Source organism: Podospora pseudoanserina, chromosome 1, assembly GCF_035222485.1.
Source record: "Podospora pseudoanserina strain CBS 124.78 chromosome 1, whole genome shotgun sequence".
NCBI lineage: Eukaryota > Fungi > Ascomycota > Sordariomycetes > Sordariales > Podosporaceae > Podospora > Podospora pseudoanserina.
The window spans coordinates 861,495-882,514 of NC_085920.1; the positions used below are offsets into that span (position 1 = coordinate 861,495).

At 52.5% G+C, this 21,020-nt stretch overlaps 4 protein-coding genes across 4 annotated transcripts; 2 read left to right on the forward strand and 2 right to left on the reverse strand.

Moving 5' to 3' along the window:
* Window positions 1-2: 2 nt before the first annotated feature.
* QC764_102410 (uncharacterized protein) lies at window positions 3-5,654 on the reverse strand. Its single transcript, XM_062941468.1, has 4 exons — window positions 2,284-5,654; window positions 1,931-2,185; window positions 1,469-1,878; window positions 3-1,417 (listed from the first exon to the last, which is right to left on the reverse strand). The coding sequence occupies exons 1-4, from the start codon at window positions 2,385-2,387 to the stop codon at window positions 522-524; spliced, it is 1,665 nt and encodes a 554-aa protein (XP_062804323.1). The 5' UTR covers window positions 2,388-5,654; the 3' UTR covers window positions 3-521.
* Window positions 4,528-10,142, forward strand: MYO1_1 (class II myosin). Its single transcript, XM_062941469.1, has 4 exons — window positions 4,528-5,189; window positions 5,250-6,057; window positions 6,177-9,495; window positions 9,557-10,142. Exons 2-4 carry the CDS (start codon window positions 6,055-6,057, stop codon window positions 9,892-9,894), a joined length of 3,660 nt encoding a protein of 1,219 aa, XP_062804324.1. The 5' UTR covers window positions 4,528-5,189; window positions 5,250-6,054; the 3' UTR covers window positions 9,895-10,142.
* Window positions 9,999-13,268, reverse strand: QC764_102430 (uncharacterized protein). The gene is made up of 3 exons (XM_062941470.1): window positions 13,080-13,268; window positions 12,942-12,997; window positions 9,999-12,887 (listed from the first exon to the last, which is right to left on the reverse strand). Exons 1-3 carry the CDS (start codon window positions 13,103-13,105, stop codon window positions 10,129-10,131), a joined length of 2,841 nt encoding a protein of 946 aa, XP_062804325.1. The 5' UTR covers window positions 13,106-13,268; the 3' UTR covers window positions 9,999-10,128.
* Window positions 13,269-13,461: 193 nt separating this feature from the next.
* Window positions 13,462-14,983, forward strand: PFA4 (Palmitoyltransferase; the record flags this gene model as incomplete). Its single annotated transcript, XM_062941471.1, has 1 exon — window positions 13,462-14,983. Exon 1 carries the CDS (start codon window positions 13,607-13,609, stop codon window positions 14,981-14,983), a length of 1,377 nt encoding a protein of 458 aa, XP_062804326.1. The 5' UTR covers window positions 13,462-13,606.
* Between the last annotated feature and the right edge of the window lie 6,037 nt (window positions 14,984-21,020).

A 21,020-nucleotide genomic window follows, 5' to 3' on the forward strand; every position in this document is an offset into this window, starting at 1 on the left:
CGCGGCTAAGTCTTGGCCGTTTTGTTTCGTCTTGGACATGTCATGTTCATCATTAGCAAAGTTGTACAGAGACACTGTTTTCTTTCATGTATGGTATGTAAAATTGGCTTTGCAATTCAGTCATGTATGTGTGATATATACTTTCATTTTGACAAGGTATATCCAACAAAGATGCGCCATGGGAAGAATAAAAAAACAAACAAATATAAAAAAAAAAATCCACATAAAGGTGCCCGCTAAAATTAATCATCTTCATCATCTCTGTTCCCATCCCCTAATTCCATTGACATAAAAAGGGAAGACGTTATCTTTGGTGAGTGATGTCGTAGCCCTTCTTGAGTTTTGGTTTCTCGTGTGACTTGGTGTATCTTTTTCCTCGGCACGAGGACAGCATAGTTTTGCCGCCTGAAAGCCCAGTCACCAAAATCCCATCCAGAAACCTCGATCGTACACCCGTACGCCGACGTGTCGGTGTGAAAAATTCCGTATTATTGATGTGTCAGGTCAATGTCAATGTACATTTAGAAGTGCTCCTTCCAGAACCGGAAGCGCACCTCACTGCTGCTGGCAGCCTTGGCCGCCTTCTTGATGTCACGAGCAGCAGCCGAGGGACCGCAGAAATAAACACCGACCGTCGTCCTCATGTTGCCCTCGAGGCCGTTGAGATAAGTCCGGTTCTGGATACCCTCGCTCATGCTCTGGAAGATGCGGCCAAAGTTGGGACGACCAAAGTTTGTCCGCGCCTTGAGCTCAGTCAGGGGATCAACCGAGCTGCCGACCGAGTTGAGCACAATGTTCTGGGTGGTGTCCATGTCGAGCTTCTGGGTGAGATAAGTGTGGATCTTGAGGAACTCGACGCCGCTGGAACCGGGGACGCGGGCAGCCTCGGCGGATTGCTCCTCGAGGGAGAGGAGGAGGGTCTGGAACCACTCGAAGGAGCTGGTGTCCTTGCAGACCCAGATGAACTCGACACGGCGGAGACGGGTGGGGGGGTTGGGGCCGTTGCGCAAGTGCCAGATGTTCTTGAGGATGGAGGCCCAGGGGGTGACACCGATACCGGTACCGATCAAAACGGCGATTTCGTTCTCGAAGACGTCCTCGGCGGGGGCACCGTAGGGGCCGTCGATGCGGAGAGCGGGCATCTTCTGGCCGTTGGCAAGAGCGACGTCGTACATTCCCAAGGGGTCGACACCCTCATACAGCTTGGCGTGGATGCCGCCAGCGCCGACAGCGTTGCCGAGCTCGCGAGTGAAGTCACCAACCTGTCTGATGTGAACAGAGACATAGGGGTCGTATGGGCAGGAGGTGATGGTAAACGGATGCCACTGATACTTGGAGACGGAAGGAACCTGGAGGAAGAGCCACTGGCCAGCCTTGTACTTGAAGGAAGGCTTGTTGAACTGAATCTCCACGACGTCTTGACGATTGTTAGTCAGATTCTCAATATCAGGGCAGAGTTGTTACTCACCATACGGATGTTTGACAACACGGGTAATCTTGGTCTCACGGATGGCACGAATCTCACGGTACAACCGCTCAATGAGGTAGAAGCCACCGGTCCAGAGCTCCCATCTCCAGCCAAGATAACCAATGCAGTGCTCCCAGTACTCATCACCGGCAAATGGCGAAATGGCGTCGGCTGTGTCACGGACGAAGCACCCGACGGTGTGGGTGTACAGACCGAGGAAAAATGGGATGAACAGATGGTGAGTGTACCAGAAGGTCTCGAAAGACTGTTGTCTGATGCGGTGATGGGCGGTTGTGTACATCAGAAGCATGCAGAGAAGCATAACGTGGCCAGTGGCACCACCGGGCTGAACGTAGTGAATCTGCACAGCGGTTACAGGACGAATCTGGGTCTTCTCGACATTGTAGAAGCTGTACACTGTCAGCTCAAAACGCTCTTATTCACAATTTATGACAGACTCACTTGACGTAATGGGCAGCTGTGTGGATGATGGTGAACAACAGCATAGAGTAGGCAAGCTGCCTGTGCATCCAGATATTCTCATCGAGTGGGATGAACTTGATCTTTGGCCTGATGAAACGCATGATAGTTCTGCAGACGGGCAGCAGAATAAGCATACCGTCCACACTCAATACTAGACCAGCACCACGAGAAAGCCACACAGAGTATTGCAGCGTGTTGAGACCCGCCAAACGGGCATCAGCTGCTTGCTTCCACCTAAACAGCACAACCGTTAGCTCAGTATCCTCCCACCATTTCCTCAACCCCTTTCCACTCGACCAACACCTCCCGAGAACAAATCTGAAAAAGCATACCATCCATAGGCGAAGATGCCCCAATGGAACGTCCAGAAGAGGATGTGAAAGAGAATCTTCGACCCCGTGAGCTGCTTCTTCAGCAGTGGAACTAGCCCGCCCATTTTGACGACTGGTTTCCCCCTCTTGACCTATTACAAGGACACACTCAAGGTATAGGATCTGTTGTGATGTCGACCTGCGACCGTGGTGACGTCGACTATGGGCTCTGTAGCCTTCGGTATGTGTCTGGCAGCGGAATGAGGCGCGGCTGTGGTTTTCGAGTCCAAATCACACCCTTGATATTCTCCTCTATTCCCTCCTCTTGATTATTAACACCTCCCAAATCGTGTGATGTGTATGTATATCCACCAACTAGGAGACCCGATAGTGCGGCGGTAGTAGAACAAATAAAGACAAACACTAAAAGTCTGCTATATGAAAAAGAAAAAAAAGGAATAAAAGAGCGATTCTGAGCCAGCAGCTGAAGTGAAAGGAAGGACAGTAACGGGAGTCGCTCGCGGAGGAGGGCTCGTTTCTTTTACCTCGTCGAATGAGGGAGACGACGAAGGAGAGGGGGAGAGAAGGGGAAGAAACAGGCGATAAGTGGGTGGTGGGAAGGTCATAAAAGACGGTCCCAGGAAACAGGGGGAAGGAAAAAAAGAAGGAACCAAGATGTGATGTAACACTACCCTTTACCACAGCGCACACGGACACAAACACCAGGCGGTCCAGCAGGGGGCCACTTGGTGAGGGTGGAGGCAGAGTGGAGGGCGGGCAAGGGTAGGGGGCCTGGCGAGGTCACGGCAGCAACCAAAGCCGTGCCCTTCTCACAAGTCACTTCCTCCAGCAGCAGAGGCGTTAAAGTCTGAAACGTCTAGACTGGTTCTGGCAACCTCGCTCGCCTCCTCCAGATGAATTCTCCTAAACTGTCTTTGAAGGGGGCAGCAGCGTACAACGACAGGCGCGTAGTGGGGCCAGAAGACAGGCTGTTGAAGGCGGCAGCAATGGGTCGGCGGCGAGGGCAAGACGGCAGCGTAGTTGGGGAAGATGCTTGGAGATCAGACGTAGGAGATGGTTTCGCGGTTGCCCGAGCTGTGTCAGGTTCTGAGATTCTGGGGAGGCCTGCTATCAGATGGCAAGGAGTTGGTGGCGGTAGGCGCGCAGAAGTTGAGACGAAAGCTGTTAGAGGCGCTTTGACCGGGGGTGAGCTTGGAGGCGACCCTGATGTTTCGGTTTTGACAGGGGGTGTCGAGAACGCCCTGTTGCCAAGGGCGAGAAAGGGGTCACCGCACTGGGCTTGGCGAGCTGTTGGTTCGTTTGGACGGTTGAAGAAATGTCGATGTTGAAAGTATTCAAACCTGTCGAGAAACTCCAGAGAACAGATGTTGTTGACCGAAATTGAAAGAGTAAATCACAAAAAGAAGACGAGAGACAATGTTGAAGGCGGCCGCGGCCGCGACCTATTCTTAGGCATGGGCATTCTGATACCAAGACCTCGCGGGCGCTTAAACGGCTGGGATCTCGAACGACAGCATCGAATTCGATTTGTTCCGAGAGATGCCACGGGCCGCTAGGCAGCTTTGGGGTGTGGCACGTTGCGAGCACTCCAGGCCGTCGCATGTTGCCGATTCCAAATCACCAATCAGCAAGCTTCTTTGTCTTTGACATCACATTCTGTGACTTGCAGAACTTGCATTTCTGCATCGATAATCTTCGCACCGAGGTATGTAGGTGCTCCATTCCGCCGTCTCCTGAATGGTTACACATGCTTTGAGCGGATATGTATGCTTAGGTCATAGGAAAAACTAGCAGTTATCAACCATCACATCACATCTTGGCCGTGAGTTATCATCCGAAGTGAATAAAGTTCCACACCCTGTTGTCCAGTTTCCCTGTCCGGCTAGAAAGGTCTAAATATAAGTGAGCACATTGGGGCTCGTTCAGATACGTCGACCAGGCATGTGTCCTTGAAGGAGTGTGGATTGTAAATGTACCACCATGCCAGGTCGCTGTCATGTCCGGGCTGATCATCATGGGACCTAGAGAGAGGCACGAGCAGGCCCAAGATACAGACCATAGCCCATGCTTGTTGAATGCTGATTCCATACTCGTGTGGCCAATCATCAAGAGCTTGTTGGATGTTGCAAAAGGCCCAGCTGCGGCAAACGCCATGTTCACGTAGCACAGAATCCCATGCCGATCTTGGATGGGATTTCTGGTTTCTAACAAGGCGCTTCCTTCGAACGAGCGCTTCAGACTTGTGGTGCCTCACCAATACCGGATATGCATTCAGAGCTCCCTGCTAGCCGACAGCCTCAAACGAACAGGTGCAGGGAGGGATTGCACATCAAGAGCTCGGACAGCTCTGCGACACCGAGATGCAGGCGTAATCGGATGGAAGGTTGCGGCATCGAGAAAGGATGGCCGTCAAGCCCAAGACCTTGAAACATGCCCTGGCCTAGTCCCGCTACGCAGTACCGGCACCCGCTTCAAGCAATGATACAAGCCTGAAGAAAAGGAGAGAGAAAGCTTCGGAGAAAGTAAAGATATTTCCGGGGGCGTTTGGTTGGTATTGTGTGGTGTGGGAGACGTGAGGAGTGTTGGTCGTCGAGGGGGGCTTCACCCTTTTTCTTCTGCCACTTCATCCGAGTCAACAACAACACCAGCATATCCCTCGGCGATGCTGAAGAAAGCATCTATGGATGTTCTTTGAGACATCAAGATCTTCAAAAGACAATCCACATTTTTAAGCTTGTTTGCAAACGCGTGGCATGCCAGGTGCACACCATCTTATCCTGGCCTTGGAGGGCGCCTCGAGACGATCCGGGTCCTGCCGCACGTGGGGAATCGTACGATTTTTTTGAACGCCAGACAGCACCGAGAGGCACTGAGCCAGACCCTCGGGACAGCTGCTGGGTATAAGAGTGAGTCTCCTCGTCCGTGTCCATTATCGAGTTCTTGTTCTGACGGTTTTCTGGATCCAGGTTTCGTGGATTGACACCGCCGAATAAATCCAGAGTCAGCCAGCAAACGAAGTGGAGAGGATCTTGAGTAGTTCTGCAGGGCACACCTGTGTCATGGTGAGCCTCTTCAGATGAAAGAAGGTCTGAGAGATTAGCAATTATGGCAGTGGACTCTACTTAGTACTGTACTATGGGCTTCTCGTGGGGTGCAGTTTCGTAGTCTGAGAGGCTATGATGGGGCATATGTTAGTGTAGAATCGACGTGCCATAGTCTCTCTCCCCGGGTCGCTATCAACGGTGAGGAGCGGCGTCTGGCAGGTCACGCGCGGTGAGAGATAAAGTGCTTGCATTGGCGTGGCTCGGCTTGCGTGGCAGTTTCTGGTGAGAATGGAGATTCCACGCAAACCTGCTGGACTGAGGTGTGTGGTGTGGCTGAGCATATCGCGACACGAGTGCTGTGGCGGGGCTTATTACTGAAATGGGCTGCTGTGATTGGGCAGCTCCCTCCACTGCCCGCCAACAGCAACAACCCCACCAATTTCTGGCGGGCTTTCGTCACTGTCAGGCACCACTGCACACTGTCAAGGATCCTCGGACTTTGGGAAAAGGAGACAAGGCACTTGTGGAAAGCAGCTGCTAACTACTTTCCAAACACCACCACTTCCTTTGCAACATCTTCCAAGCCACTACGGGACTCGCCCATTGCCCCTATTACTGTTGTCCGCGCATCTTGCGGCCCTGCCCTGACGGCCCGCAACCGTGATCATTCTTACAATCCAACCCCATCTCCTGGCGTTTCGAGTCGCATCTGCATGACACGCCCACCATGGTGAGCACCAGCAACCACGAGCACGGCCTTCGGAGCTTGCGCTTTCGGAGCCGGGGCCGGCATGCTTCTGCCCCGTCCAAACTCGTGAATAGCTTCACTAACCACGCCCGTCGTTCCAGGGTATAACGAGACGCGCGAAAGACAAGGCTGCGCGGGCCGAGCGCTCTGCTGGCGGAGCCTCCAGCTCAGCCAAGCCAAAGAAGGCGACGTACGACACCACCAAGAAGAAGGAAATTGGTGTCTCCGACTTGACCCTGTTGCGTACCGTGTCGAACGAGGCCATCAACGACAATCTCAAGCAACGATTCGAGGGCGGTCAGATCTACACCTACATTGGCCATGTGTTGGTATCCGTCAACCCCTTTCGGGATCTCGGTATCTACACCGACCAGGTCCTCAACAGCTATCGGGGAAAAAACAGACTGGAGATGCCACCACATGTGTTCGCTATTGCCGAATCTGCCTACTACAACATGAAGGCCTACAAGGAGAACCAGTGTGTGATTATCTCGGGTGAATCTGGTGCTGGCAAGACAGAGGCGGCCAAGCGCATCATGCAGTACATCGCGAACGTCTCGGGGGGTGAGGCAGGAGGAGATATTCAACAGATCAAGGACATGGTTTTGGCTACCAATCCTTTGCTCGAATCGTTTGGTAACGCAAAGACACTGCGGAACAACAACTCTTCTCGGTTCGGAAAGTACTTGCAGATCCATTTCAACGCACAGGGTGAACCAGTTGGCGCCGACATCACCAACTACCTCCTCGAGAAGTCGCGCGTCGTGGGTCAGATTACCAACGAGCGCAACTTTCACATTTTCTACCAGTTCACCAAGGGCGCCTCTGAGAACTACCGCCAAATGTTTGGCATCCAAAAGCCAGAAACATACCTCTACACCAGCAAATCAAAGTGCTTCAATGTGGACGGAATTGATGATTTGGCCGAGTACCAGGATACGCTCAACGCCATGAAAATAATTGGCCTTTCCCAAGCAGAACAGGACAACATTTTCCGCATGTTGGCCGCCATTTTGTGGACGGGCAACCTGGTGTTCCGGGAAGGCGATGATGGCTATGCGACTGTCTCTGATCAGTCTGTGGTGGACTTTTTGGCCTATCTCCTCGAAGTTGATCCGGCGAAACTTGTACACGCCATCACCATTCGCATTCTGACACCACGGAACGGTGAAGTAATCGAATCGCCTTCGAACGTGGCCCAGGCAACGGCTACCAGAGATGCCTTGGCCAAGGCCATTTACAACAACTTGTTTGACTGGATCGTGGAACGGATTAATCAGTCTCTGAAAGCGAGACAAGCTACTTCCAACTCCATTGGCATTCTCGATATTTATGGGTTCGAAATCTTTGAGAAGAACAGTTTCGAACAACTTTGCATCAACTACGTCAACGAAAAGCTACAACAGATCTTCATTCAGCTCACACTCAAGGCCGAGCAGGAGGAGTACGCGAGAGAGCAGATCAAGTGGACACCCATCAAGTATTTTGACAACAAGATTGTGTGCGATCTCATCGAGTCTATCAGGCCTCCGGGAATCTTTTCTGCCATGAAGGACGCCACCAAGACTGCCCACGCCGACCCTGCCGCTTGCGATCGCACCTTCATGCAGAGCATCAACGGCATGTCGAATGCCCATCTCACTCCTCGCCAGGGCAACTTCATCATCAAGCACTATGCTGGTGATGTGACATATACCGTGGACGGCATCACTGACAAGAACAAGGATCTCCTTCTCAAGGGCCTCCTGAACATGTTCCAAGCCAGTCAGAATCGTTTTGTACACGAGCTCTTCCCCAACCAGGTTGACCAAGACAACAGAAAGCAACCCCCAACAGCCGGTGATAGGATCAAGACTTCGGCCAACGCCTTGGTGGATACGCTCATGAAATGTCAGCCATCATACATCCGCACTATCAAGCCCAACGAGAACAAATCGCCCACCGAGTACACCGTCCCCAATGTTTTGCATCAGATCAAGTACCTTGGTTTGCAGGAGAACGTACGAATTCGTCGTGCTGGTTTTGCATACCGTCAGTCTTTTGAAAAGTTTGTGGATCGATTCTTCCTGCTGTCGCCTGCCACCTCGTACGCTGGCGAGTACACGTGGGAGGGCTCGTATGAAGCGGCGACCAAACAGATCCTGAAGGACACTAGTATTCCGCAGGAGGAATGGCAGCTTGGTGTTACAAAGGCCTTTATCAAGTCCCCCGAGACTCTCTTTGCCCTTGAACATATGCGCGATCGGTACTGGCACAACATGGCAACCCGTATCCAGCGCATGTGGCGTGCATATCTGGCATACAGGGCAGAGGCTGCTACCCGTATCCAGCGATTCTGGAGAAAGAAGCGGGTCGGTGCCGAATATCTGCAGCTCCGGGATGAAGGCCACAGGGTTCTGCAAGGTCGAAAGGAACGGAGAAGAATGAGCATCCTGGGCTCCAGACGGTTCTTGGGTGATTACCTGGGTATCAACGCCAGCAAGGGACCTGGAGCTCACATCCGAAAGTCGATCAACCTCTCTAGCAACGAAAAGGTCGTGTTTTCTTGCCGCGGAGAGATACTGGAGACCAAGTTTGGTCGATCCAGCAAGGCCAGCCCGAGAATCATCATCGTCACCAACAGCAAATATTATGTTGTTGCCCAGATGCTTGTTCAGAACCAGCCCCAGATTGTGGTAGAAAAGTCATTTCCATTGGGCGCCATCAAGTTCATTGGTGCCTCAACAGCCCGGGATGACTGGTTCTCTCTGGGCGTTGGCTCCCAGCAAGAAGCGGATCCTCTTCTCAACTGTGTTCTCAAGACCGAGATGTTTACGCAGATGAAGAGAGTGATGCCTGCTGGCTTCAACCTCAAGATTGCCGACACGATCGAGTACGCCAAGAAGCCAGGAAAGATGCAGCTGGTCAAGGTGCTCAAGGACGCACCCACCCAGGCTGACTTTTACAAGAGCGGCACTGTGCACACCTCGCAAGGAGAGCCTGCCAACTCTGTCTCGCGGCCGACGCCCAAGGGCAAGCCTGTCCCTCCCAAGCCAATCACCAAGGGCAAGCTCATCAGGCCCGGCGGACCAGGAGGCAGACCATCGAGAGTCACTAACAACCGCAGACCTGTGCCTCGGCCAGGTGCTTCTGCTGCTACCACTCCGGCGGCTACTCCCGCTGCTACTTCTAGACCGGTGCCGACACCACGGCCGGTACCAACACCTGCGGCCGCTCAAGCTGCGGTCAGTCTGCCTACCCATACCCGCAACCAGTCCAACTCGTCTGCCACCCGCGCTCCGCCTCCTCCACCGCCTGCCCCGCCTGCTGCAAAGCCCAAGATTATGGCCAAGGTCCTGTACGACTTTGCCGGGACCAAGGAAAATGAGATGTCGATCGTTACCGGGCAGCTCATTGAGATTGTGCAAAAGGAGAATAATGGTTAGTTTTTTCCTCGTCTTTCTTTCCCGCCTCTGGCGTCATACTAACTTATTGTGTCCAGGTTGGTGGCTAGCAAAGACAGACGCGGGGCAAGCGTGGGTTCCCGCCGCTTATGTCGAGGAGCAGGCACCTCCCCCCGTTGCGGCTCCCAGACCACCCCCTCCTCCCCCGGCTAGACCGGGCGCTCCTCAGCCTCCGGCGAAGAGACCGGTTGCTAGCAGGAAGCCGGTTGGATTGCAGGCGAGGGATAGTGGGATGAGTCTGAATGGAAGTGAAGGGGGGAGCAGCTCGGCGAGCAGGAGTAACACGCCGACTCCCAGTTTGGCCGGGGGGTTGGCGGAGGCGTTGTTGGCTAGGAAGCAGGCCATGGCTAAGAAGGATGATGATGATGATTGGTGAGAGAGGAGGAGAGGAGGGGTTTCGTAATGTTTATACACTTTTTGTTCTTTGTGGTTTTGGTGTGGGTAGCGAAAACTGTTTTCGTGGAGGTTGCTCGTGAAAGCAGGAGAAGAGGGTGAATTTGATTCAGAATAGAAGACTTTTTTTCTATACAGGCTTTTTTTTTTTTTTTGTGATCTGTCTATTTACAACGTTGTACCTGTGTATATACCATACCGTCCGCTAATCTAACCCTTACGACGACGAAATCTTGAATCCCCCCTCATCCCGTCCATCATCTACCAACCTTCCCCATTCGAGCAGCAACCTAAACAGATACACCTGCCTGTCCTCCCTTCGCAACGCCCTAGCAGCCCATTTAGCACCCTGCTCGGCGATCCACTTCCCGTCTGTCGACCCATGCTCTTTAGTCTGGCCTTGGATCCCGGTGAAATACGCGAGCGTGGAGTGCAGGCCGTGAAAGCGGATGTCTACCGGGACGAAGTGAACCCAGGGCAGGACACGGTCCGTGTACCACTCCTTGAAGATTGTCGACAAAAAGGGGACGTTGGAGGGGGAGGAGAGGGTGGGGAGGAATAATGGGGATGGGGAGGTGGAGGAGTCGAGGGTGAGGATGTATCGACTAGAAAAGGGATCGGGGGGGGAAGAAGAGGAGGTGAGGTGGTGGAAGTCGAGGGGGCAGGATGAGGGGGTTTGTTGGCAGGGGGAGTAGGAGGTGAAGGCTGTGTCGAAGGGGAGGAGGGTGTTGAGGTAGGGGGTGGAGACGGAGCGATAGTGGGCGCGGGAGCGGGATTGGTTGGGGAGGATGAGGCGGGTGGTGGTGGTGGAAGAGGAGGAAGGGGGGAGGTTGGTGAGGTGGACTAGGCGTTCCTCTTGGCCGCCGCGGAGGAGGGGTTTGTCGGAATAGGGGCGGGAGATGGAGCCGCGATAATACAGTTTCTGGTGGTTTTTGGACCAGGGTTGGGGGGTCTTGGGGGGTGTAAGGGGGGTGGTTTGAGGAGGGTGTGATAAGGGGAGGAGGATGTCGGCGTAGTTGTCTGTTTTGGACCGACTGAAGATGGGGAGGAGAGAGGTGGTGGGGGGGACTTCGGCGGGAGTCATGTAGAAGCTGTGTAGTCTCATGAGGTCGGATTGGTGGCAGAGTTCGAGGGAGAGGCCAAAATTGGTAAGGAATTGGCCGTTGGATTGGGGTTTGGCGCAGGAGGAGCAGAAATCGCGGATGTCCCAGTGAACTCCTGATTTGACCTTGGTACCAGTGGGGCAGCTTAAGGATGTCAATTCTCGAAGGGCTTTCGGTGACATGGCGTTCTTGAGCAGCTCGTCCTTATCAACAGCCTCGGTCAGCCTGGGCTTGGGCATGTCTTTCTTTCCGTATTCACTGCCTCCCGAGCTGCCGCCTGGCAATAGGCTCGAGGCCTTCTTTCTCTTCATCCCAGCAGTGGCTAGCCGTTGAATCTGATCCCAAGGTGCCAGCACCCTCGGCCGCTCGTTGAGATTGATTGCCATCTCGAGGTCTGGTAAATGTTCCACGAAATCGTTGATCAAGTCGACCAGCTCATCCATGATGGTTTGATATGGATTCTCGGTAGGGAGGTTGTGCCTCGCCGTCCCGTTCTGTATTTGAAGCAGCGCCATATCAATCTCTTTGGCTGCTTTTCTTGTGTCTTCTCTCAGCTTCGCCGGTGGCACCCCCCAAAAAGGTAGGATATCGTCACCCATCTGCTTGAAGTGGTCGATGATTGGGGACTTCTTTTGCTTTGCAAACTCCCACCACCTGTCGAACCCCTTTGGCGGATCTCTCCCATAATGTCTTTCCCCATACTCCCGTACCGCCGATGGCAATGAATCGCTGTAACTTGCGTGAATCAACCACCTGTCCGACTCCACTCTTGAATCGTAGATGAGCTTGCCCAAAGGATGGCTATCCATGCCCTTGCTCATCTTGATGGGGGTGAAGATGCTCACGGCGATCACCACGGCCATCAAAGCCATGATAACAAACGCCCTGTGAATGAACATCACCTTTTTGATATCAGTCGCGTGCAGAAAAAACGTGAACCCAGCTGACATGCCCACCACCGCTCCCCATGTTTGCCAGCCAGAAACATTTTCCCAGCTCCCTAATGTCCAGACCCGCTGGACTGATATGAGAAACCCAGTGATGAAGGTGACAACTCCGGCGAAACCTAGCACAGCCCCGCCCTCGGGTGCAAGAAGACTGCTGGATACCAGCAAGGTTGCAAGCGTCAACCCATCAATAACGACATCGAACCAAAACAGAGTATCACTCCCAACTCCATCGCCACTCAACCCCCAAAAAATGCCAGCTCCTAGGCCAGACACGAGCAAGATTCCCGCCAACGTCCTCAATCTCGACTTGGTGGTTCTAGCCCAGGCCAGAATTCTCCAGGCAATAATAACTATCGCCGCATCAAGAACAACCCCCGCCCACTGAACCAGAACCACAAACCTCGCCCAGTCGTGCTGTGGCGAGCAAAACAGCGTCGACCTAGGCTCCGAGATCAAAGCCAAGTACGCTCCAAACGAAATCAAGAGCGTAGAAGGAACAAGGATGTACAACGACCTCGCCAAAAAATCGGGAATGGCCTCATACATTGTCCTTGTGAAGTCATCTCTTTCCTCGTCAAAGGTGCGTGGTCGGCGAGGAGAAGAGTACAGCTGATAAGCAAGAATGAGAACCGGAAGAAAGGCTTCCAGCCCGGGCTTGGAACATTGCAAGTCGGCGGTGACTCGGTGGAAGGATTCCAGTCGGAGGATGATGCAGACGATCAGGATGAGGACAAAGTACCGTCGTGGTTTCTTGGGGAAGTTCCGTTGGGATATTGGCCTGGTTTTGTTGCCGGTGGAGGAGAGGCCGAGTTCATCATCGAAGCGGCCGTTGGCCCCTGGGAGCCAGCCGGAGAAGTGGCTTGTGGCGTAGGAGGTGAGGGAGGCGATGAGGAGGATGAGGGTTGATGAGAGGCGGGGTTGTTCTGGTCTTTTGTCAATGAATTGTTGAACGATTTTGGGATGAAAGACTTTGTTACCGATGATTTGATGATCCTCCACGCTGTTGATGAGCCAAAGGAAGGAGGTAACGGCGCTGTCATGAGATGATGAGATGGTTAGCTTGTGAACTCGTTCAAAACCGCGAAAGTGTTGTGTTGTGTAAATGGTTTCTATACCACAAGGACGCCAACTGGCTCGACATGATGACCAGGTGTTATCGCCTGAGATCACCCATTGAGTGAACTGAAAAATGTCGAATCAGTGTGAAACTGGTCAAAGGAGCGACTATGAATGTGTAAGTCCACCTGAAATTCAATATGAAATGCAAATGTCAGATTGGCATGATGTCTTGACAGTTAAGTGTATCGACCCCTGTTCAGGACGTTGACCAACGGGTCCATATTTCTGGTGCACTGGTAATTAGCCCCTGAAAGGCGCTAAAAGGGTACCTCAAGAGACACCTAGTTTTAGCGGCTATCCAGCGTATTTTAGTAACAAGGTTTTTCTTGGCAAGTGACGTTGGCCAACACTTTTCTTTTTGGGAATGCGCGTCTCCCAGCGCGTTGGTTTGATGCCTTCGTACAACATCCGATGCTTCCAAGCTCGCTCTTAAGGGCAAGGCAACAACACCACCAAACGAATATACTTGTCACCTCAACCTGGAAGAAGTGTCGCTAATGGAAGAAACTAAAAGCTCTCGACCATGATAACACATCCCCTCGCCGGGCCGCAGACCCCGGGCTTGCACCTCCTCTACGTCCCCTCCGTCGTCGCTCTTATAACCTTCCAGGGGTACTTCTCCCAGTACCTTTTCAACACCTCCCCCGATCTACGTCCCGGACCTCTCACCTTTCGAGAGAATGTAACTTTCAACGCTCTCCTTCTCTGCCTCTGGTGGACATACTACAAAGCCTGCACAGTCGACCCAGGCCGCTTCGTCTTCTCCCCCTCCTCGGACAAGAAGGAGGAGGACAAAGACGACCAGAAGCCAAACCAGAATAAACGCTTCTGCAAGAAATGCCAGGCCTTTAAACCTCCCCGAGCCCACCACTGCCGCCACTGCGCCCGCTGCATCCCCCGTATGGACCACCACTGCCCCTGGACCAACAACTGTGTCTCTCTCACCACCTTCCCTTACTTCCTCCGCTTCCTCCTCTACACCAACATCGCCCTCGTATACCTCTCGAGTCTCCTCTACACCCGCATCAGCGTCATCTGGTCCGATCGCCACCTCCCCTCCTACCTCGGCCCCTCCCTCTTCAGCCTCATCTCGATAACCCTCCTCTGTCTCGCCAACTTTGGCACCTTCTTCGCGCTGTTCATTCTCCTCGTCACAACCCTCAAATCATGGGTCATGAATATCACCTTGATCGAAATGTGGGAGCTCGACCGTCACAATGCTCTGATATCCAAGATATCGTCCTCGTCGAGCAATGACTACTGGACTGACGACTTCGATCCTGCCTCGCTGTCCCGGATCGAGTTCCCTTACGACTTGGGATTTTTCAGCAATATGAGCCAGGCGATGGGGACTGCGAATTTTCTCAGGTGGTTTTTGCCTGTTGGTGGCGGTGGTCCGAAGTTGGCTGATCAAAAGAAGGGAGGGCTGGGGTGGGAGTATGAGGAGAATGGGTTTAATGACTGGGAGGGGATGTGGCCGCCACCCGATATGGAGAAGGAGAGGAGGGCTAAGCAGGGTGGGTGGGCGTATAAGAAGCAGGGACAACAAGAAATGCCTGATGATTACTATTATGGTGGGGAGGATATCAAGGCTGCTTTTGAGAGGAGGCAGCAGGAGGATTTTGCAAGGAGGCGGAGGATACAGCAACTTCAAGGGCAGTCGGGGGTAATAGGAGAGTTGGAAGAGGATGAAGACGAGAGGGAGTGGACTGGGAAGACGGGGTGGAAGAACAGTGATGGAGATAGGCTGTGGGACTATGGAGTTGATGAGGATGCGGAAGATGACTATGTTGCAAGAGAGAGTGTATTGGGAGATGGTGATGATGATGATGATGATGTACCACTTGCTGAGCTGATACGGAGGAGGAAAGTGCTGGCAAAGCAGGAGGATGATACATGAGCATATATGGATTTCGGAAAGAAAGCAATACATCTGGAAGAATATATCCATCTTTGGATAATTTACCCTTTTCACTCTTAACGACAAGAGAAACAACCCCGTATTAGAGGGGGACGGCACCAAGCAAATTCTCGAAACACATTTCCCTCGACATGCCTTTGCGAGATACTCATCAAGCCTTCCATGACAGTCCAACTCAAGGTCAAGGCTTCCATGAGTGGATATGTAACCTGGGATAAGCCAAATTGTCTGCACTTGACTCTGGCAAACAAGCTGCCAAGTGAATACGATCCGTAGTCAAAATGTCCACAATGACCAGGTTTTCCACCCTTTACCACATTCCCCCTTTATCACATTTACACATTTACACATTACCAAATCCCCCTTTCAGCCCCCCCCAACTTTTGGGTCACCTCCTTCCATTTTTAGAGCTGTGTTCCTTCCCTCGACCAGAAAACCCCATCTAGTTGAGGAAGGAGAAGAGGACAAAGGGAAGGAGCGCCAGGTGAGGACACTTTAGAGGGAAGGAGTAGGAGCAAAGGCAGGTTGCGGATACAGGGAAGGAACAGAAGGCGGGTAGATAGAGATGGAAGGGGCAAGCTAACAGGCAAGACTTTCGACTTCCTACTTGAATCGCTCATATTGTTCATTCGGATTGTATATATCATGAGGTATAGAGTCCGAGTTACCATTCTGAGGACAGCGACGCCATACCTACCATCAAGCGGTACCTAAACAGCAGAGAATACATGGCTGAAACTGTCCTTTCGAGTCCATCAAACCGTTGAAATTTGGTTACTAGGTGGCCGTCGATGCACATCGCTCAACGTTCAGGCCACGGCCGAGGAGATCGAACGATAGGCGCAAGTAACCGGCAAACGTGTTCGAGCAGACTGCAAACCAGTTCACACCTGCTTAGACCCGTTGAAGGCGTCACTAGCCAGCCTGTTCGTGCCGTTCAGCTGTTATCAGCCGCTGAACTCCAGCGGGCTCATGCCGGGTCTGTTTTGTTTATGCAGGCCGAGGGAACGATATGCTCGAGTACGCCAAAAGAAGCCATATACTCTGATACCTCATAGAGAGATATGAAGGGGCAAATATTTGGTTAGCTATATTGGCACTGTTTCAAAGCTCGAGCATTGCCATATGTGTTCCGAGCTCAAGACCTTGTATATACACCAGTGTGAAGCCACACCAGACAACATTGAACCTCTCTCGGCGTCATGATCGACTTGCCTCAGCGGGTATCTACATATTCCTTCCCTCGACCTAGCTCGTTCGTCCGTAGGGTTTGCGTAGCTGCATTCTCATGTCCGTTTCCTTCATCACCCCTTCCCCCCTCCCCCCTCTTTCAACCACGGAATCACCACCTCTCAGCTCCACCTGACCCAAACATGCATCTTCCGATCCCTCCCGCCCGTTCCATTTGAACAGTTCGGGGTCGGGCCGGCCAGATGGCAACGGGAAAAGCCTTCGGGCTCGGGAAAACGGACAACGGGAGGCTGCATATCACACATCTGAACTTGAACCTCTCACAGGCGTCAAACTCCCAGAACCATAGAACCTCGAGCTTGGGACAGCATAATATGCAGCTGATGCAAGTCTCCTAGATCCCTCAACCCTGGAGGGTAATAACGGATGATAAACGGAAAGCGGAAAGAAGTATCGGAGCTGACCTGACATTCTCAGCTGAAGAAAAGACTTCAAAGACACACTACACAGCAGGTCGGAAGGCAGCATAACATCCATCACATCTCCTTACTGATGCCTTCCACGACAACTGGACAGCCGCCCACCTTGACGCCCGTAGCACCTCATCTGGTTTCAAGGATGCTCCATCTCCGTTAAAGCGGAGAAAATCCCGAAGCAAGGCCTAGCTTACATACATCACCGACGTGAGGGAGGAGGTTCAGAAATAATAGGGGTTCATAAGGGTCCCACGAACCGCTGAGGTAAAAGCTGCGCATGCTGCTAGCCGGGCCGGAACATACAGAAACATGTGGCTTTGGGGCGTTTGGTAGATCCTCGTCCGTACATACAGTATCTGCGGCGGCTCTGAGACAATGTGGGCGGGCAGGCAGGCAGGCAGGCGGTCATCCACTCGGTTGAGTTCAGCCCAGTGGGTTGTGAACCCTTTCCCAGGAGAAACTGACTCTAGGAATATGGTGGGTTTGAACTTTTGGGGGGATCACAAATGTTTTTTATATATATATTTTTACTTTGGGAACGAGGCGGTTAGGTTGTGGACCACGAATTTACCACTCCAAGACATCGAGGCAAGTACCCAGCCTCACTTTTTACCTTTTGCCAAAAGCCTCAACGTCGACATCACGAAAAACCCCCTGATAAGCCCAAAGATTTGCCAAGCCGATCCTATCGAACCTCCTGAACCTTCTCGAAGCCAAGCCAGGGATGGGAAGAGATGAGATGAAGGTCAATGCACAAGTTGTTGGTCGGTCGATCTAGGCGCTCGAGATGACAACTGCTTTCTGATACGCTGTGGGGAGCTGAACCCCAGACCGACCGCCGTCCGTCTGTCCGTCCCAACCAAGAAGAGGGGCAAAGGGGCCCGTTTTTGGTGTCTAATCTCATCCAAGCAATGCGGTTCTTTCACGAGATGATGAGGCGGTGTCTTGACAAGTTTGAGAATGTGCGTCTACCCGACAATTGATACTTCTTTTTTTTTTTCTTTGGGTAAAATCTGTAAAACGCATCTGCGATTTCGAGGTTCAACGCTTCTGTCTGTTGTTTGGTTGAGATTAACCCCAGAAAACGGTACGCCGGAAACCACCCCCCCGCGCAAACTAACATGATCGATCTCCACCACCCGCCGTTCCGCGAACAGCTTCAAGAACAGCCGAGATTGCAAGATGGGCATGCCCCGTGCCTCAAAAGAAACATTGACAAAACGTGCCCAAAGATCCGTTCCAGGTTTTCGGTGCTTGGGAGTGGATGGAAAGGGATGCGAATGCGGGCGTTGTCGTGTTGATAAAATTTGGCCATCCAAAAGCGTCCAGTTGCCAGTCGGAGAATTTGCTTGTCTTGTCTTGGGTGCAGGAATCCGGAGATGACAGTATCCATGATCAGGAAGATGGTATGGGAGCATCAAGATGAAGGTATTGCGTCGTGAAAACGGTCATGATACCGGTGAAGGAGGTGTTCACTGCAATTCACCATCGTCTCGCTTCATCTTCAAGATCATCATCCCCAAGCCCAAGGTTTGAAGTGGTTGATGATGCTCCTCAAACCCACCACTCCGGATCCCACCCCCCCCGTTTTTTCTCGCTCTCGCCTACAGATACAAAATGCAGTGTGAGCTTTCCGTAAATAACCCCCCTCCCTTGTCAACGTAACACCAAGCAAAATCAACCAAACCTCAAATGCTGACTGGACACCGATATGTCTCCCGTCAAGCCATCCGAATGCAATAAAGCGGCGTCTGTCTGTCGCGATACAACGCGCACCCATCTCTCCCTCTCTCACGCGTAAAGTGCCTCACAACTTACACCGAGCCAATCTACTCAACGGCGCTGATTGGTTCCCCCCCAATCCAACATTTCGAGATTTGACACCCAAAGCGGGAATTCCTCCTGTCGTGCATGCTAACACACCTTGAGAAAACAAGATTCAGCCTTACCTGCCTCGCTGTTGATCACGACTTCTCGAGTGGGTGGTTCCGAGGGGCTGGGTTTTGTTTGCATGTTGTTGGATAGCGGTTAACTGAGCCAGTCGGTTGATATCTTCATGAGGTTGTTAATGTTGGAAGTTGGAAGCGTTTATCTTGACCATTGGTCTCCGTTAATGTCCTTGAGAAGAGATGACGCCCATCGTCATCATCGTATCTGCACGGCCAATTCTTCTCCCACTTCTCATCTCCGTCGAAGCAATCCATCGGCGGGGTCCATATGTAAGTCAGACAGTAAACTTCGTAAACCACAACGCCCCCTCGGAGGCAGCTTGCCGGCGGGGATCTCGAACTCCTGAATCCTTCCCCCTTTCAAAACCACCAAGTGGCCACCGTCCATCCGCTTGGGTTGGTCCCCAGATCTCGATGTTTGGCCCTGGATGCTACTCTGCGGCGTGTCCCTGTATGGGCATATGCTTGCGTCTCACTACCTACATTAGTTATCCCAAGCAGTCCTAAAAAAGCAGGCTGAACGTGCATCTAGAGGCTTTGAAAGTCTCGACAAGAGCTGAAGATCCGACCCCTCATTGGCGGGGCATTTGCTCCAAAAGAGAAAAGAGCCAAGCCCATCCGCGGGGGGAGTAGGTTTCAATTGGGGGGGAGGGGGGAGGGTCTTGAATCTTGAAACTTCAATATCTCGGAGTGCTGTGCTTTGCGAACGCAACACACCGTGAACCAAAAACTTGGTTCCTGACGCCTCCCCGGCAAGCAGCAAGCCACTGCCCCGTGAAATAAAACACACATGTTCGTAAACGGCAGGTTGTTGTTGGTGTTGTTGTTGTTGTTGTGTAAACATCTCGAGATAATGTCTTCCACTGTCGCGTCGGGAAAGGTTTGTGATGGGATTTGCGAACGCCCGGACAGGCGCCTGGTAAATCCTACATACGATAAGATGTGCGGCGATGTGGTGTCGACAACGGACTGTGCCCTGGTATGCCTCTCAAACGGGTCAGCAACCGAGTGATGACTCCGTGTCGTGATCGAAGCTCAACATCTCACGTTCGCCGCTTCAGAAAGCCTCGGCTTGTGCTTGACGATCCCCAGGATACGGTACAGAAGTCATGAGATGCAGGAACCCCTCGTTCACCCCTCTGCAAGGCCCCCCCGCCTCGATGGCAAATCACCAATCATCAAACATTGTTGGTCGTAGTTTGACACACTCTTTGATCTTTCTCCCCACGAACATCTTCCCAGTTCGGTCTGATAGCCCAGGATCAATCCCTCTTTTGAAAAAAATAATAATGAAAAAATGAAAAAAACCAAAAAAAAAACCAAAAAAAAAAACAACCCGAACCGTCCCTTGCAACCATCCCATCCCCCAAACCCCAACCTCCTCCAAAGTCGCAATTGGACAGCCCCGAGACGACCTCCCACGGCGGAGGGCTTAGCTTCAAGTAGGAACACGCCGAAAGTTCACCCACCACCACTCGTTTCGCGTTCCTCTGTTCCGGAGAGAAAAAAGCTTCCTGCACAAACGCGTCATTCTAAATGCAGCTCACATGCACATGCGCGTCGTCGCGCGTCCAAGCCCCATGTCCAAAAACAAAACAAAAAAAACCAACCTTTAAAGTGGTTTTTCGAATCAACAACCCCGCCAATTGGAAAGATGTTGATGAATTTATGAACCCATCACGCGGGTTGGATGAGTATGTATCGTGATGATTTATTTCCCCCACCGTCCGAGCGCCCGCTTGTTGCCAAATCGTCGAATTCACCGGGCAGATGTCCGTATCAGTCTTTTCTTGACCGAGAACTTTGGATCCGGGAGAGGCAGCCAGCTTCACGGCTATAAGCCAGGCCGTGCCGTTATGAATTCGGATACATTTCCCCTTTGCTGAACCGCTGTTGGTATCAACGAGGATGAGAAAGTTGACGTGAGAAAACACCACTAGGCTTCGGTGTCAAGAGAGAGCAAAAACCGCCATCTACAGGGCAAACCTTTTTGGGTCCCCGCGCTCGGGCCTGTCTCCGGTCCGGTGCCCGAGTGTTTCTCCGGAGAAGTGGAGAGAACCCCCTCCGGAACCAGGGCCGGGCGGTTGCCGCAAGGTCCCGGAGTGGCTGGCTTGGCGCAAGGGAGAAAGAGTGTGTAAGAATCATCAAATGTGGCCGTGATGATTCACAACAAAAAACAGCAGGCTACCCTATCCAACGCCACTCAACTTGAGTGAAACGCCGCCGGCAACACGCAACATACCGCCAGACTAATGGCACCACTCTCCCTCAACCAACAGCCCTGCGATCTCCGTGTTGCCCGCCCCACTTGCACCGGAAAAATATCACATCTCCCAAAGTAGTCAGCCGTTTTCCTCCGGCCAAGAGGTTGAAGGTCGCGGGGTAATAGGAGGACGGCAT

Bases quoted from the DNA above. Each gene is read 5' to 3' on its own strand.
- QC764_102410 (XM_062941468.1), bottom strand. From the start codon at position 2,387: ATGGGCGGGCTAGTTCCACTGCTGAAGAAGCAGCTCACGGGGTCGAAG. The intron at 1,879-1,930 runs GTGAGTCTGTCA...GACAGTGTACAG, and splicing joins ACAGCTGCCCATTACGTCAA to CTTCTACAATGTCGAGAAGA. The intron at 1,418-1,468 runs GTGAGTAACAAC...ACAATCGTCAAG, and splicing joins TGTTGTCAAACATCCGTATG to ACGTCGTGGAGATTCAGTTC.
- QC764_102430 (XM_062941470.1), bottom strand. From the start codon at position 13,105: ATGTCGAGCCAGTTGGCGTCCTTGTG. The intron at 12,998-13,079 runs GTATAGAAACCA...ATCTCATGACAG, and splicing joins AGCCAGTTGGCGTCCTTGTG to CGCCGTTACCTCCTTCCTTT. The intron at 12,888-12,941 runs GTAACAAAGTCT...ACAAAAGACCAG, and splicing joins GGAGGATCATCAAATCATCG to AACAACCCCGCCTCTCATCA.
- MYO1_1 (XM_062941469.1), top strand. The intron at 9,496-9,556 runs GTTAGTTTTTTC...TATTGTGTCCAG, and splicing joins TGTGCAAAAGGAGAATAATG to GTTGGTGGCTAGCAAAGACA.